This window comes from Rhineura floridana, chromosome 4 (genome assembly GCF_030035675.1).
Source record: "Rhineura floridana isolate rRhiFlo1 chromosome 4, rRhiFlo1.hap2, whole genome shotgun sequence".
Classification (NCBI taxonomy): Eukaryota; Metazoa; Chordata; class Lepidosauria; order Squamata; family Rhineuridae; genus Rhineura; species Rhineura floridana.
In genome coordinates, this window is record NC_084483.1 from 57,779,466 (window position 1) to 57,796,076 (window position 16,611).

At 42.7% G+C, this 16,611-nt stretch overlaps 1 protein-coding gene across 5 annotated transcripts in view; it reads right to left on the bottom strand.

Moving 5' to 3' along the window:
- LMBRD1 (LMBR1 domain containing 1) overlaps positions 1 to 16,611 on the bottom strand; it is an 85,251-nt gene that overhangs the window by 18,324 nt on the left and 50,316 nt on the right. For 4 of the 5 annotated variants that reach the window (XM_061623075.1, XM_061623071.1, XM_061623074.1 and 1 more), the window contains 5 exons: positions 12,419 to 12,544; positions 10,796 to 10,948; positions 6,906 to 6,970; positions 5,677 to 5,779; positions 1,831 to 1,935 (listed from right to left, as the gene is read on the bottom strand). In XM_061623075.1, coding sequence (XP_061479059.1) covers positions 1,831 to 1,935; positions 5,677 to 5,779; positions 6,906 to 6,970; positions 10,796 to 10,948; positions 12,419 to 12,544 — 552 coding nt within the window. The remainder of the gene's footprint in view (positions 1 to 1,830; positions 1,936 to 5,676; positions 5,780 to 6,905; positions 6,971 to 10,795; positions 10,949 to 12,418; positions 12,545 to 16,611) is intronic. The other variant, XM_061623072.1, reaches the window with a different exon arrangement.

Here is a 16,611-nt window from a genome sequence, read left to right on the forward strand (position 1 = left end):
TAGCAACCGAGTTCTACAGACTTATAGTGGGTAGAGAGCTTCAATCAAAATTTAACAATATGATGCTAATAAGTCTCAGGGGAAAAATGAGATTGGGGTATCAAAATCAGAGAGGCCCTGAAGGAATATGAGCTGGGGACTGCTAAACTGGCAGAGGAAGCCTAAGACATAGCAATCTAGTAATAACTGAAAGTAAATTTTAGGAACAGCAGGGGCATGTTAAAGTGTTTGCAGGTAGTGAGAGTTTCGGCTGAGGCACTCAAGATTAAACCATCACTGGACAAACAATTATTAAAATGCTACTTTCACAAAAGACCAGTGGAGGAAAGGGAAGGCAATATTTAAACCAGGTGTGGGGAACCTTTGGCCCTCCAGATGGTGTTAAAACTACAATGCCCATCATCCCTGGCCACTGCCCATGTTGCTGTGGATGATGGGAGTTGTAGTTCAGCAACATCTGGAGGACCAAAGGTTCCTCACACCTGATTTAAACATTTGATTTGGTTCTTGTTAGCGCTACCCAGACTTGTGACAACACAACTCCGAAAGAGCAAAATTACTCCTAATATAGGTCCTTGTCCCCATATGCCCCTGAAATCTATACTGAGGGTTCTGGAGCAGATTTGGAGAGCATACAGAGGGCACATAGGGAAAGCAAGTTCCACTGCACAGCAAGAATGGAAGTTCTTTGTTGGATGCTGCCTTATGTTAACTCGGCTGTCATGCCACTGTAGTTATCAGGTCCTTTCTTTGGCCTGGAGTTTTATTTTGTGTAATCGTTTTGCTATTGGTTTTGAAATGTGCTGTTTTTGAGTCATGGATTCAGTTTTAATACATTATGTTTAGGGTTTCTTTTTAACATTTTTAAAAACAAATTATTTTAAGAGAAGAAAAATATTAACACATATCCTTGATCAGACATGCACTCACACATGAGCCGCCGAGGCATGATTTCCAAAATTACACCTCCCCCTCCTCGTCTTAAGACAGCATTGCAAACACTGTCCTAGCCATCTTGCCCAGAATGTCTCACTGTGAGGAAGGATCCCCTTGGGCCTTTCTCAGAAAGATGCAGGGAGGTGGTGGAGAGCCTTAATGGGTGGGAGTGTGGCCAGTGGGAACAGTAAAGCCAGTGGGCAATATGGCAAGTAAGTGGGAGGGGGGCAGAGGATACCAATTCCCCTCCCACACGCAACTGTCGCCTGTGACAACCTAAGTTTCAACTTGCATCATCACAGCACCAGCCCTGGTCTAGAATTAGGGCTGTTCATGTATGAATTCTTCAGTATGAGTTCTTGAGGGCCAGACATTCTGATCTTTAGACAAGATGCCTCTTGTTAGCTACAAACACCCAGAAAAAATGCCATGGTAGGGAACCAAAGACAGGCAAGATTTTGTAGATTCCTTTGAGCCCAATCCAGTGCAGTTCCCAGACTAGCAGCCCCTGTTCTCCTTGAACCTTCCTAACTTGAGGAAAAAATATAACACGCCTTAAATGAAGCACACAAGGCTTTGTGCCCCCCTTGGATCGTAGCAGAGATGGGGCACGAGGGTACAATTCACCGCAGGCAATATGTTCCAGAAAGAATCCTACACATTCTGGTTTGATGCACAGTGAAGGGGTCATCTGGGCTAGCTTACAACTGGCCAAGTACATATTTGGCAGATTTAGTTTTAAACACTGTACCCCATGTTTAAACACTATTCTCCATATATTCTTGCACTGTCTCTATTTTATATGCATTATATTTTTTATTAAAATGGTCATATTTGTGCAGCACACTTATTTTAGTGGAAGAACAGTGGGACAAAAATGTGATAAATATTTACCCTTATCCAGAAGAACCATATACCCATGTTTCGAATTCCTGCCATTGACGTGAATATAAAGTACATAATGATAGTAGTAATGAGGATATAATCAAGGGGGAAGACCTAAAAGACAAAAATATTTGTCCTAACCAAATTCTAGAAACTTATTCTTTAAAACAAAATTCCTACCACAGTAAAATGACTGGTTTTAGAAGTGATGAAAGCAAAAAACAACAAGTTAATCATAATGGGATGGAACCAGAGATAGATCTAAGATTCTGCTACAAAGCTCTATTCAACACAATGTGTTGAACAACTAAATGTGTTTTAGTTTGGTTAACAAAATTCTACACACTAGTTCTAATATACTGATTTCATCACCAGGAATGCTCATTTTAAAAAATATTTATATTTCATCTTTAGTAAAAATAATTAAAGGTGGTTTACAAACATTAACATTAAAAAGAGAAAAAGTTAATACACCATCAAAAGCCTGCAACAAGACCTTGGCCTAGTTCCCATGTAATGTTCAGACAAACCATGGCTTAGCACAAATGTGCAAGCTGGTGAGCTCCTGGATAACAGATCTTGGCTGTTTTGCTCCTCCTCTGGTTCTGCTGCTGCCACGCTGCTTTGAGCAAAGCAATGGTTTGGCTTAGCTTTATGCTTGAACCCGGCTCATGGTTTATCTTCCCCAGACGAAACTCAAGTGGTAACTCAAACCTTAGCTACAGCTTATGGTTTGTCTGTAACAGCATAAACCACGAGCCCAGGTTCAGACGTAATGCCAAGTCAAACTGTAGCTTGGTTTACAGAAGTGCAGCAGCAGAAGGACTGGAGGAGGAGCAAGGAACCACACTCTTCGACTTCGATAATACTGATCCTGAGATCCAGATTTCCAAGTTCATAGAAGTTTAGCTATCATTTTGCTAGACATTTATTGGGGTTATTACCAAATTTAGGAAGTCCCATAGAACTCAATGGAATTTTATAAGTAGATATATATAGGATTGTGCTATTAAAGCAGTTTTTCTTTAAGAAGTTAAGAGACCCTCCTACAGAATGATAACTTCAATTCTGTTGTTTCATAAGGTTTAATTTACCTTGTATCTGTGCATCTCAACTCTCGTTTTTGTTCTGATTTTTTTGAATTTGTAAAAAAGTAAAAGATTCCCTAAGTAAAAGTTGTTCTTCCTCATAGCTTTTCCTATTTAGTGTGCTACCTTCTTAATAAAAGCATCTCAACCACAGTCCTCCCAGCATACCAAATGGTAGGCCGATTTTCACTTAATAAAAATTATTTTAATGTGCTATTAACAAAATGAGTCATTTGCTCATTTACTGAGACCCCATTGTTTCCCTGTCCTATCAGCAATGTCCCTAGGAACACTTACTAGTGTATGTCCAGCATGTGCCATTCCCCCACCATTATTTAATGTGAATTACTTAAAGGAACACATCTATATTCACTAATAGGGAAAAACCTTACGGTTTAAGAATGTACCTATAGCCCACGCATATTTCTATCAAACTTTGTTACCAAATTCTTCCAAGCTACACAGCAAGTGGATTGGACTGTGAAAGACCAACCCAAATTGTGTTTGCATTTTGACAAATTTGTAAGGCAGTCCAATATCTCAGAGAGGAGGTCAGGTCTCCTGCTCCTCTGGTGCATTCGCTATAGCTGCCACATTTCCTGGCTTTTTAAAGATGGATAGAAATATCTGTGGGCTATAGGTACATTCCTAAACCAGAAAGGTTTTTTGCCCATTAGTGAATTTCTCTGCTTTTTAATTCAGGAGGCAAGAAATGGGATCCTGTGCAAGCTTGCTGAGAATGGATTGATTATTTGCATGCTTATTGAGTTCAGTGGGATTTATTTCCCTGCAATCATGCTTAGGATAGGTGAAACTGACCACAGGGGAGGAGGGGAGGAGGAGCAGGGAGGGGAGGAAGGATGGAGGGGAGGAGGGGGAAAGGAGCAGGAAGGAGGAGGAGGGGAGGACAGGTTTGATCATTTGCATGTTTATTGAGTTCAGTGGGGTTTAGTCCCATGCAGTCATGAGGAAGAAGAGGGGAGGAGGAAGGGAGAGGAGGGGGAAGGAGAGGAAAGCCAGGTCTGATCATTTCCATACTTATTGAGTTCAATGAGATTTACTCCTATGTAATCAAGGTTAGGATAGGTAAAACTGACCATGGGAGAGGAGCAGAGGGAGGGGAGAGGAGAGAGAAAAAGAGAGGAGGGGAGCGGAAGGAGGGGGACGGGGAAGGAGGGGATTGGAGGAGGAGGAATAAAGGAAGGGGCAAGGGAGGGCAGGTTCGATCATTTGCATGCTTATTGAGTTCAATGGTATTTATTCCCATGCAACCATGCTTAAGATAGGTAAAACTGACCATGGGGAGGAGGAGGGGAGGGGGAAGGAGGGGATTGGAGGGGAAGGAAGGGGCATGAGGGAGGAGATAGGAAAGAGAAGAAAAGGTGGGTTTGTTCAGTTGCATACTTTTTGAGTTCAGTGGGATTTATTTCTGTGTAATCATGTTTGAAAATGGAAATGGACTGCCTTCAAGTCGATCCCGACTTATGGTGACCCTATGAATAGGGTTTTCATGGTAAACGGTATTCAGAGATGGTTTTACCATTGCCTTCCTCTGAGGCTGAGAGGCAGTGACTGGCCCAAGGTCACCCACTAAGCTTCATGGCTGTGTGGGGATTCAGACCCTGGTCTCCCAGGTCGTAGTCCAACACTGACCTGGGGGAGAGGCAGGGAGGGGAGGAGGAGGGAGAGGGTATGAGATTGGGTGGGTTATCACTGGGCAGAGGGGAAGCCGCTTTCCCTTCCAAAAGGAAAATATTGTGAACAGTACAATTGCTTTTCAGCGTTTCCCCCACCTTTTTATTCTACAGGAGGCACATGTAGCCTCCCACCCCAATTTAAACCAAAGCTGTCCCTGGCCATATCCACACCAGACCTTTGCTTCACTTTAGACAGTCATGGCTTCTCTCAAAGAATCCTGGGAAGTGTAGTTAGTGAAGGGTGCTGAGAGTTGCTAGAGTTGTTCCCCTCACAGACCTTCAATCAGAGCAGCTGACTGTTAAACCACTATGGCCACTGGAGCTCTCTCAGGGGAATAAGAGTCTCCTCTCAGCACCCTTCACAAACGACACTTCCCAGGATTCTCTGAAGGAAGCCATGACTGTCTCATGTGAAATCAGTCTGGTGTGGGTGTGGCCCCGATTAGCCAAGCCAAGCAGCTGGGAGTCTGGCTTTCAGAACACTGACAGTTGATTCTTACTGAGCATGCCTGACATTATCATTCAGTTCAAGCCAAAATTTATTAAATTAATTAAAAATTAGCCAGACATTTTTTTAACTTTTAAACTGCAGAAGGTGAAGGTCAGCGTATGAGGCAAGGTCAGTAACAGGATTACAGGTACTTTGTGAACAAGGCTGATTTTTTATCTGAATTTCAACATATTATGAGAACTCAGAGAAAAAACTCCAAAAGGGCTCTGGGTTTTTTCTCTCTCTTTAGACTTTGAACTCTCCATTCATTCAGACTGTTTTGTTTATTGCCATGAAAATGTACAGGGTTGTTAAGCAAGCGTTTTTGAGTTCAGGACTATACCTTTTGTAAGGTTTGTTTTCAAATGAGCTTATGGGAAGCATCAGAATGGGAAGGGGGTATTTTCAATTTAGCATTGCAGAATGTGAAAAATCCATGCTGGCTATAGTATACAGCCACCCTTGTGGCTGTATTATCTGTTTAAAGAATAACTTTGTTTCACTGCTGAATGTAATTATTTTCACATTCAATGAAAGCACATACAAGAAATTCACTGTTAGCTGGTTATGTTTTACTCACAGTTTGTAGAACAGGTAACAGCATATTCAGTGGATTGGTCAAATTAGTTCCCAAGATTATAAATCCAGTATCTATGCCAGCTGAGTGCAGTGCTTTATCCAAGCTGTAGCAATTTCAGAAAAACAGGGTTTTTTAATTTTAAAAACACAATTCAGTCCTATATACAGATACTCTGTGGAGTACTTTGTTCTCTAAACTTAATGTCACCATCCAGAGGACATTGTGTAACACTTATTAGTATCACCTGAGCAACCTGAATAACTCCCAATTTCATCTACTTAGTTTTATAGAGGTGAACATTCAACACTTACACAAAGGTTCCAGGTGATGAGCATAGAAGCTCATGGACAAGCATTACTTTGGGTCCTATTCAACATAGTGCTAAGCTGAACATTCCATCAGTGCAAGGATTTTTCCTTGGACAACTAAATGTTCTCCCCCCTACCCCGCATGCTCCCTATATGTGTTCTGGGGCTTCCTCCAACCCTCTGCAGCAGATTTGGCGATGTGCAAGGTGCACAAAGAAGCCCTTAAACAGAACTGAATTAGGTAATTTTTTCCATTCCATGCCCTCCCTACATTCTTTTCATAGGTTCTGTTTTAGTGCTAGCATATAAACAATTCCAACCCACACACCTCTACCAACATCCCATATATTTCTGACAAGGCAGAATTATGCACATTATGTCACTGACATCTATTTTAAAAACTGAATTTGCTGAAAATTCTAGGTCACCTTTTCATAGATAACAACTGCCCACTTATACATATTGAGCATTTCAGTATCTCTGTATTGCCAGAAAGTCAGGAATGGCTCCTTAGAAATCTTTATTCAGTTAAGAGAGTACAGAGGCATTCAGTTTTCTTCTGTCTGTCAAGATCAGTTTGGGCATGTCTTACACAATATTTTATTTCAATATATATGAAGATCACATGAATCAAAAAACACGGTGCAACGTGGCAAGTGCTTGTTCTGAGCTTAACACACTGCAGTAATGGAAAACTCTACAGAAAAGTAGAGTACAGTTCTGAATTTAAACTGACATATGATTAATACATACCCCCAACCTGCTCTCAAATTTGGGGCAGGGTGGGCATTACAGGTTAATTTAGAACAACAGGTTAAGCCAGAAAAAACTTCACATGAAGAGTTAACATGAATTACGCTTTGCAAGTCATAATTTCATGCAGCCTTGTTTTGAAATATAGAAATCACATTATAAACTTACTTGGACAAGAAGAGAGAAATAGTGAACAGCAGGGCCACAAGGATAAAAAATATCCCCCAGACAATCTAAAAGACAAATGATATTCAAAATAGCTTAGCAAGTTCCTAAAAGCTGCTTGGGCAAGGACTATGTATGTTCTGTAATGATTTAATGATATGCATGTGAGAAATTTTATTAGGGATTTTCTCCCTACACATTGCAATGATTTTTAAAAGGCATTCATCACCTTATTACATCCATTTCTATGTCCTCCATAGTACCAGAGGTTACTCTTATTATCACGTAGAATGAGCAAGAAGATGATGATGTTAGAAAGATTACCTCTACAAGTGTGTAAAAGTGACGGTTTTAAACAAGCATTAAAATTATGCAGTGTAGTTAAAATATTCCTCCTGTATAGGGCTAAGCCAAAGGTTCACACACATTCAGTTTGCACAGCTGGTCTCAATTTAAGCATTTTTCTCTGTAATTTTTTGTTGAGGGGGAGATCTGCTGGAGAGAAATGTACCTTTGAAACTACAAAGAAAGAGAATGGAAAAGGAACACAAAAGTCAAACCTACACACTTACTTACACAGTAAAAGGCTGACATGTCACAAAGACTGGAAAGTGTTGCCTGGCTACTTTGCAAGCTTGATTTTTTTTTAAAAAAAATGTTCTCTAAGCAGTCAAAGCAACAATATAAATTTATTCACTTGAGGAATGAGAGTACAATGTAAGACTTTTTGCCAGTAGAAGCTCTTAATGAGCTAAGAATATCAAATGTAATATTCCATATGTTCATTGAATTCTCAACTTTTTACAAATGAGAAGTACAATATCCATGTTGAAATGAAAAAAATCATACAAATCAAATATCTGACTCTCACGAATGACTGCAACTGTCCAAGAAATACAGTGTCTGCTTATGTAAGAGTATTCTGGGATGAGTGAATTTTGTGTGACGTGAACTACAGTAGCACAGATGTAAATGCTGACATTCCTAGTTGGTACTAGTTTTTACTGACTTCCTGTATGTGGCTTACAAACAAATGTTAACTAAAGACTACAGTGCATTCCATGCAGAGTGTAGATTGGTGCAATTTCAGATTGGTGCAAAAAAGGAAAACAGCTTAGGGAGTATTATTGGTAGCCAAAGGTCACTCCATAAAGTTTTCCTACACTTCTGGAAACAACTTGCTGAAAATTATAGTGGAAATACATGCATTTGTTGCAAGTACTTGGTACACATGTGCACTTGGTAACAAGACAGACATATATGAATTTGCCCCAATTATTATTTATACCCAGTTTTTTATATAGGAAGGTAGCCTTAAGTGAAATGGCCCCCAATATCTAAAGGCAATATTTTTGGTTTGTAGTAAGCACTGTTGAAATGCAGTACATTGCAAAGAGTGATGAGACATTTAACAGACAAAGCTAAGAGGTGCCAAGGAAATTTACAGGTTCCTAATAAGAGGAAGACAGCCCTCTCTAGTCCGATAGCTACTGCATGCACCAACTTTACATATGGCTACTACATGCCAAGACAGTCACATCAAAGCAGTCAGCACATGCAGATATCAGTGCAGTTTAGCTTTTTTTCATGCTCCACCAAATGCGCAAAACTACTCTTGCAACAGTGGCTTAGCAGCCTGAGTTCTAAAGCTAGCATCTGTTTTTGCATAATTGTCATAGCAAATGACCAATGTAGATGTATCAATAGTCAGCATGCCAAAGAGGACTATGAAAATAAGCCCTACGTGACAAGGCAATAGCATAGGAAGTTAAGAGATACAGTAGGGCCCTGCTTTACAGCGCTTCACTTTATGGCACTTCGCTAATGCGGCGGTCTCAATTAGACGCAAGCCCCACTCATACAGTGCTTGTTCTGCTTTTACAGTGGTTTTCAGGCATTGTGCGCCATTCTATTCAATGAGTTCCACTTTTCAGCAGTTTTTGCTTTTCAGCGGGGGTCTGGAAAGTAACCCGCCATATGAGTGGGGCCCTACTGTACTAGGCTTTTCTATAGAACTAAGCTTTTGATGCAACACCAAGCAGAATTAACCTGAATTCACATAACTGTATTCTGTCTGACTGCTAGCATGCTATGATGTGCTTAGCTATCTTAGGTCTAAGCTCCAGACCAAACACATGTAAGGGTTCTTGACAAGTATGCAGTGCTATAGAAGTGGGCAAGCTATGCAATTTGAATGTAACTTCAGTGTTTCATACAGAAACAATCATGATATTGCAAAGTCATCTTCCAACTGAGCTGCGCTTAACCGCTGTGCCTTTAGATATGAAGAAGGTATCTTTAGGATGAAAGAATATTTTTCTGGTGGCAATTAAACCCAGATTCACTGAAAGAATCTCTGGTACAGAGCATATAGATAAAAAACAAGCAGTGTACTTGCAGCACTAGTCAGGTGCAATTCTGCTTATATAAGTTGAAATTCCTAGTATCTTCAGGCTTTTCATTCTACATCTGCTACATACCCTCATTTCTCCACAATCATGCCCTGATGTTTTTCTAGCTCTAAATTCAATTTCTTGCTTATTTGTTCATCCTACAAGTCTGTTCACACATTTCTCCAACTGTCTACTCATCTTAATTTGATCCACTATTTGTCCAATTTTATCAGTAACTTCAACCATAAATCTTGCTTCTGCTTCCAACTTAGCTTATATAGTTGCTAAATGGAATGTGACCCTGTGGCACTGCACAACCGTCAAGGGCTACAGTCCTGAGCATATTTCAGGGGGACTTTGTTTCCAAGTAAATCAACTTATTCAAGGTAAAAGAACTGATGTGTCACATAGCTATCTAGTGCACGTATAGTAGAATTCCTCTATTTTCTATGTCTTGACTTTACTTTTGAACCATAATATTCTTTTAGCTATAAAAAGGACAGAAATAGTGAAGAGTATCTGAAATACTGTGCACAAAATGCATTGGTATGCTCACTAGAGACCTGACCAGATTGCACAAAATACTATTACAGAAATCAAACATTTGTCAAAGGTGCACTACTGTTAACGTTATGAAATATTAAAAGTACTGAACTTTCCTAATATACTGAGCTGATTCTTTGTTCCTTTTTTTTCAAATTCAGTATTAGAAGTAGAGCATCAAGCCAAAGTCCATCCAGGTAAAAGCACTGAGTATTTCTCCCACATCCTGGCAACTTGAGTGCAATGCTGAATCAAAATGGATAATTTCTGTCCATCTTACAGCTTTAATTAGATGATCTGCCCCAGGACCTTTGTTCTACAGAGCTCTAGACTCATTTTGTTTACCAACAACCTGGGAAGGTACAAGTATCAATGGCCTTCTAAAAGCACAAGGTTGGAGAATAGATAGCATGACAATTTGCATAAAATGGGTGTAATGCAAAGTCTTACTTTATGAGCCCATGGGCTTGCACTTACCCACAGGTACAGCAGACCTTCAATCCCATATCACAGACTGTTTTGGAAACTCCCCTCATTTTTATGCTGTGCAGCATGGAGGTGGGGTGGCCTTGAGTGCATGGAACTGTCTGAGCAGTTATTTTGACTGTGATCAATATTTTCAGCCAGATAATTTATTTTTCTGAACTCCTTGTTTTATTCTGTGGCACTAGCACAGCCAATCTATCTGTAACTCTCTGCCTCTAACACAGGGGTGGCCAACCTACCATCTGAGGGCTTTCATGGAACCCTCAGTCCAATATTATGTTGGTGGCAAGGAGCAGAAAAAGCAGGGGGAAGAGCGAGAAAGGGATGACCTGCTCACCTTTGGCTCTGGTCCTGCCTACTTTTGGCTCTGACCCTACCTACCACCGGCATGTGCTCTAACCGTTTATTAGTTTTATAAGATACTGGTATATATTTTAAAAAATCACATGCAGTAAAAATGTAAGTATTTACTTTTAGTGGTCTCATAGCTCCGCAGAACCTGGTCCAGCAGCTCTTCTCAATGTATTCCAGATGCCTCCCTCTCCTTCGAAGGACCCTTAGCTTGTCCTCAAGTTGTTCTAGCATCCACCTATCCCGAGTTGGTAATGGCCGACCATCTTTACACTAATGGGGGGAAAGTGCAGAACAATGGATGCAAAACGTGAAGTTTTCACATTTTGTTTTTACTAATTCAAAGCCATATCTTAGTTCTCATTTCTAAAAAAGGGTTCTATTCAATATATAACTTATTCTAGTAAGCAGACGCAGAGAGAAATATTTTCTGATCCAAGAGTATCCATCCAATGATAAAGTCTCAAAGAGTTCTTTCACCAGCCCAAAGTACCACACCAGAAGTGTATGTTCTTAGCACTGTGACATATTTTTATGTATGAGGAAACTGACACTCGGAATGTCACTGCTACAGTTAAATCAAAGCAACTGTGTAGAGCAACTGTGATAATCTTTTAATGGTTAGAGTTACCCAGCTGCAAAAACTTATCTCAAATTTTGTCTTGAATTGATGTATATATTATAAGCTTTTCACATTTTTAATATGTTACCCTCTATCCAATCTAGAAATTATTTATTTTAAATGATTTCAGACCACTCACATGATAAATATTAGGGCAGTATACAGAAAATAAATGTAATACACCAGAAATAATGCAGTTAAAATGACAGTATAACACCAAATAGATAACTATGGATGAAAATTAAGGGAGCTTTGCAGACACAGGCATATTGGAAGGCAATGGGTAGAATGTGTAGGAATTACAAGGCAGAGACTTATCTGGGATGAGTAAGGCTACGTTATTGGTAACAGCAGCTTAGAGGTTTGGCAGGGCACAATGCAACTGTCAGTTCATAGCACAAACCACCTGCTATGAGATGTGAAAGCCTTTGTCCCCCAGCCCATATGCCGGGAGGGAACTGACCTAAGCGAAGGACCCAACACAGGGTGGACCAATATATGTAGGCCTATTGGGACCGCCTCCACCCAATTAGCCCTCCGAGCTGGGTTATGGAAGTTGAGGCTGCACCCTCAATCCCTTAAGGTGATCCCCAAATGGTGGCAAGCCAGGTGCCCATCCCCACTTTCCTCAGTATAGATCCTGCCCAATGCTAATTCCTGCTAAAGAAAGTTGTGACCGGTGAAGTATAAACCAGAAGTGAAACCCTTGCTCTGCAGAAGGTGAAAACCCCACCAGAACAAGCAATCATTCTAACAGAAGGAGGAAAGGGTGGGAAGTCTTGGAAGAAGTGGATGTAGGAAAGGGGATTGGGCTTACTTAAACAACCCGTGAGTGGATCAAAGGAAGGCCAGCCTTCACTCTGGTCTGCTTGCAGGCCCTGTCCCCACAGGAGGAAGCTTGTGACCCAACTGGCTTCCACAGAAGCAGACCAATCCCCCATTGGCACCAACACTACCATATCCCTTGGCAGTGCTGAGATGGCACATTCTTACTCCTTCCACCCCATGCCTCCTCCCCAGGTCGCAAAAGGGAGTCCCAGGTAACACCAGGACCCTAATCATATTGGTCACGGAACTAAAGCTCATTTAAAAAAATCAGTGTTTTAAAACAGCACCCAAACCTTTGATTTAATCCTTAGTATACTTTGCTCAACCTCTTCAATATCTTCAGTGTTTTCCAAGCGTTCGTAACTAGCATTTCTTGTCCCCTTTATCAGGTTTAGAGGCAACACAGACATGCCATAAGCCTAGTGGGGGGGAAATGCAACCATGTTTTAATTATCCATTCTAAATGATCACCTTGAGGCAAAACATTAATCAGTACCCTGGATCCAACACAGAAAGTAGTTGTTTTATTCATATCCTGTCCACTTGATCAATCTCAATACAATAAAATGAATATAGTGTTGAACAAGTAGTGGAGCATTCTACACAAATCTCCACTCAACCATGTAGCTTACTGAGTGACCTTGGGATAGTCTAATGCATAATGGACCATTGGTCTCACCTGAAGGGTGATTTTCATAGGAGGAATCCCATCATGCTGGATTATAGCTCGTCCTATCGTCCGAAGGCAAGAATGTTTCTGAAGTCAAGACTAGGGCGTCAGGCCCCTCCCACTCTCCAGTTCATTCGCAGCGAGTCTAAAGCGATATATCTAAACATGCAGGAAAAAAGACCAATGGGCCTACCAGCAAGAATATAACATAATAGTAACATTCATAATAAATGACTCTAACATAGCGAAAACAGTAATACAAGTCTTGACTTCACCAGTAGATTAAGATGTAATATAATATAATATAATATAATATAATATAACACAATAGAATAGAATATAACATAATAACGTAACTGTAATATATAAGCCATCACAAAACATCTCTAGGTATCCTCCAACTGGGAGGGTCATGATGGGATTCCTCCTATGAAAATCACCCTTCAGGTGAGACCAATGGTCCATTTTCCATAGGAGGAATGCCATCATGCTGGATGTACCAAAGCAGCCCATAACAGGGAGGGAACACCCACATGCTAATCATCATTAAGAACCTGTTGCAACACTCGTCTGCCAAAAGATGCATCAGCAGAGGCATAACTATCTATTTTATAATGCCTTATAAACGAGTGTGGGGTAAACCAAACGGCAGCCCTGCAAATATCAGCAACAGGAACATTAGTAGCAAAAGCAGCTGAAGTGGCAGCTGACCTAGCAGAATGAGCTGTTATACTAGCTGGAACTGGCAGCTTAAGGGACACGCCCTTAACCAACGGGATAAGGTAGAATTGGTTACTTTATGCCCCATAGACCTCGGATGAAAGGATACAAACAGAGACTCCGTTCGTCGAATCTCCTGGGTCCTAGACAGGTAAGTCTTGAGAGCCCTCCGAACATCCAACGAATGCCAAGCCTTCTCTAGAGGATGATTGGGGTTCGGGCAAAACGAAGGAAGCACAATGTCCTGATTGCAATGAAAGACTGAATTGACCTTGGGGCAGAAGGAAGGATCAGTTTTCAGCACAACAGAATCCTTGTGAAAGACACAGAAAAGGCAAGCAGAAGACAATGCACCCAGTTCCGACACTCGTCTCGCAGAATTGATCGCAATCAGGAACTGGACCTTGAGGACAGCAGACGTAAAGGCACAGTCCTGAGAGGCTCAAACGGAGGCTGTTGTAAGGCCTGCAGAACCTTTGACAGACTCCATGAGGTGAACGTAGAGCAGTGCCTCTGAGGAAGCGTTTGATGAATGGATGTGAGGCAATTGGGGCACCAGTGGAGGACACTGAAAGAATGGACGACAGAGTGGACGCGTGTCAACGCAATGTGTTGGGTCTAAGTCCCATCATGAGGCCCCTATGAAGATATTGCAGTACTTGTACTGTAGCCTGTGAAGGATCGAGGTGCTGAGTCTGACACCACCTGGAAAAAGCCACCCAAGTATGTTGATATATACGGGTGGTGGATGGTCGTCTCGAGGCTAGCATAATGTCAAAGACAGCGTCCGACAGTCCAGCCGACCTCAAATGTCGCCATTCAAAAGCCACGCTGTTAGGTTGAGCCACTTGGGGTCCTGATGACATACTGGGTCCTGGGATAGGAGGTCTGGCCTGACTGGTAGTGGGCAAGGATCCGTTACCGACATTGTAAGGAGGTCCGAGAACCACGGTCGACGGGGCCAATATGGTGCTATCAGCACTAGCCGTGCCCTCTCGCGCCGTGCCTTCCTCAAGGTTCTGGCTAACAGTGCTATTGGAGGGAAGGCGTACAATAGGCCATCTGGCCACAGTATTGACAGAGCATCCACCGCTTCCGCTGTCGTGTCCAGGTACCATGTGAAGTACCTGGTAAGCTGGCAATTGCGACTGGAAGCAAACAGGTCAACTGAGAAAATGCCGAATCGATGCTGGAGAAGATGGAAAACGGTCGGATGAAGTTTCCATTCTCCTGGAAAGACTTGCTGTCTGCTGAGCCAGTCCGCTGTCACATTCCAAATACCTCTGAGATGCTCTGCTTTCAAAGACTGTAGATTGTGTTCCGCCCAGTCGAAGATGAGGTAAGCTAGATCCTGTAAGGAACGTGACCTTGTTCCCCCTTGTCTGTTCAAATGTGATTTTGCACACGTGTTGTCGGTTCGAATAAGAACATGGTCCAAGTGGAACAGAGATTGAAAATGGAGCAGAGCAGAGTGGACCGCCTTTAGCTCTAGCCAATTGATGCTCTGAGCCAGTTCTGCTGCAGTCCAAACCCCTTGAACAAACTGAGAGTTGCAGTGGGCTCCCCAGCCGAGGAAACTGGCATCTGTGGTGATGACAGTCCTGTGGGGTTCTCTGAACGGAGTGCCCCGGGTGAGATGTTTTACCCTCGTCCACCAGCGGAATGATAAACGCAGTTTGGGGCTCAAGGGAATTGCTTGATGGTTTGAGCTGGCAATGTCATGTTGGAACGGCAGTAAGGCCCACTGTAGCTGACGAGTATGAGCTCGAGCCCATGGAACAATGTGAATGGTGGACACCAACATTCCTAGAGCCCTGGCTAGAAGCATGACGTCTGCGGATGTTTTGTGCATCAGGGATCTTGCGATGTCTGTGATGGTGGTTATGCGGTCTGGAGACAGGAACACCGTCGCCTGCAGGGTGTCTAACATCGCCCCTAGATGTTGTAGACGTTGGGTTGGTTGTAGATGGCTTTTGTCGAAGTTGACTAGCCAGCCGTGGGCCCCTGCCCGGGAAGCGTCTGTTCCAGCCTCCTCTGGATGAACGGAAATCGTATGTTGGGAACTCGCGGCCACGTCCCCCAGGCCGCGTTCCTCGAAAGGGCTGAGACGAACAGTACGAAGCGAAATGTCTAAAAGGTCTGCGCTCAATGTTTCTGACTGTGGCCAAGACAGGCTTTCGAGTGTCCTTAGGGTCAACAAGCACTGCCTTTAGTGCTTCTTCGCCGAAAAGTAAAGATCCAGCATAAGGAGCCCGTGATAGATTAACTCTGGCAGTAGAGTCAGCCTGCCAGTGACGAAGCCAGAGTGTCCGTCGGGCCACAACCTGAGCCGTCATGGCGCGTGCCCCTAACTGATTCGCGTCCAAGGTGGCGTCGGCCACGAAAGCAGCTGTTTTGTGCAATTTTATTAACGATCTTCACAGAGAAACAGGGTCTGGATTGGGATCCTCGATGAGGTCGTCCAACCACATCATCACTGCCCTGGTAAAAATAGAGGCTGATGTAGATGCCCGCATAGAAGAGACGGTAGCCTCATGAGACTTGCGTAAGGAGAAGTCCAGTCTCCGCTCAGTGGCATCCTTTAAATGAGATTCTCCTTCCCGTGGCAAGAGAGATCTGGAAACTAAACTGGAAATTGGCTCGTCTATGCCAGGGACGGCCAGCTTGGTAGTAAAGTCCGGGGCCAAAGGATAAAGTCTGTCCGCAATGTTATTAAAACGGCGTGCTTGTAAGGGGTGAGACCATTCATCCTTGGCCAGTTTAGCGATGGGGTCTGGCACAGGTAGATAGTGTTCTGCTGGAGCAGGGGATTTCAAGACCCTGGCCCCTTTTAAAGCGGAAGTAGTATCTGCAGTTGGAGGGGATAGGAAGTATCCTGCTCTTGTTCCGAATGGTCACTCCAGTCATCTCCTTCGTCTTGCAGCGGAAATGCGGAATCTTCCGCACCAGAGACGTCATCAGCAAACCTGCCCCTGGCAATGTCAAACGGATTTGGAGAACATGAAGGGTTCATCTCACTGTGAGCAAGTTGGTCCCCACTGTGTGGAGGTATAGCGGGAACTTGTGATGGTGACTGTCTCTGAGCGAAAAACGACA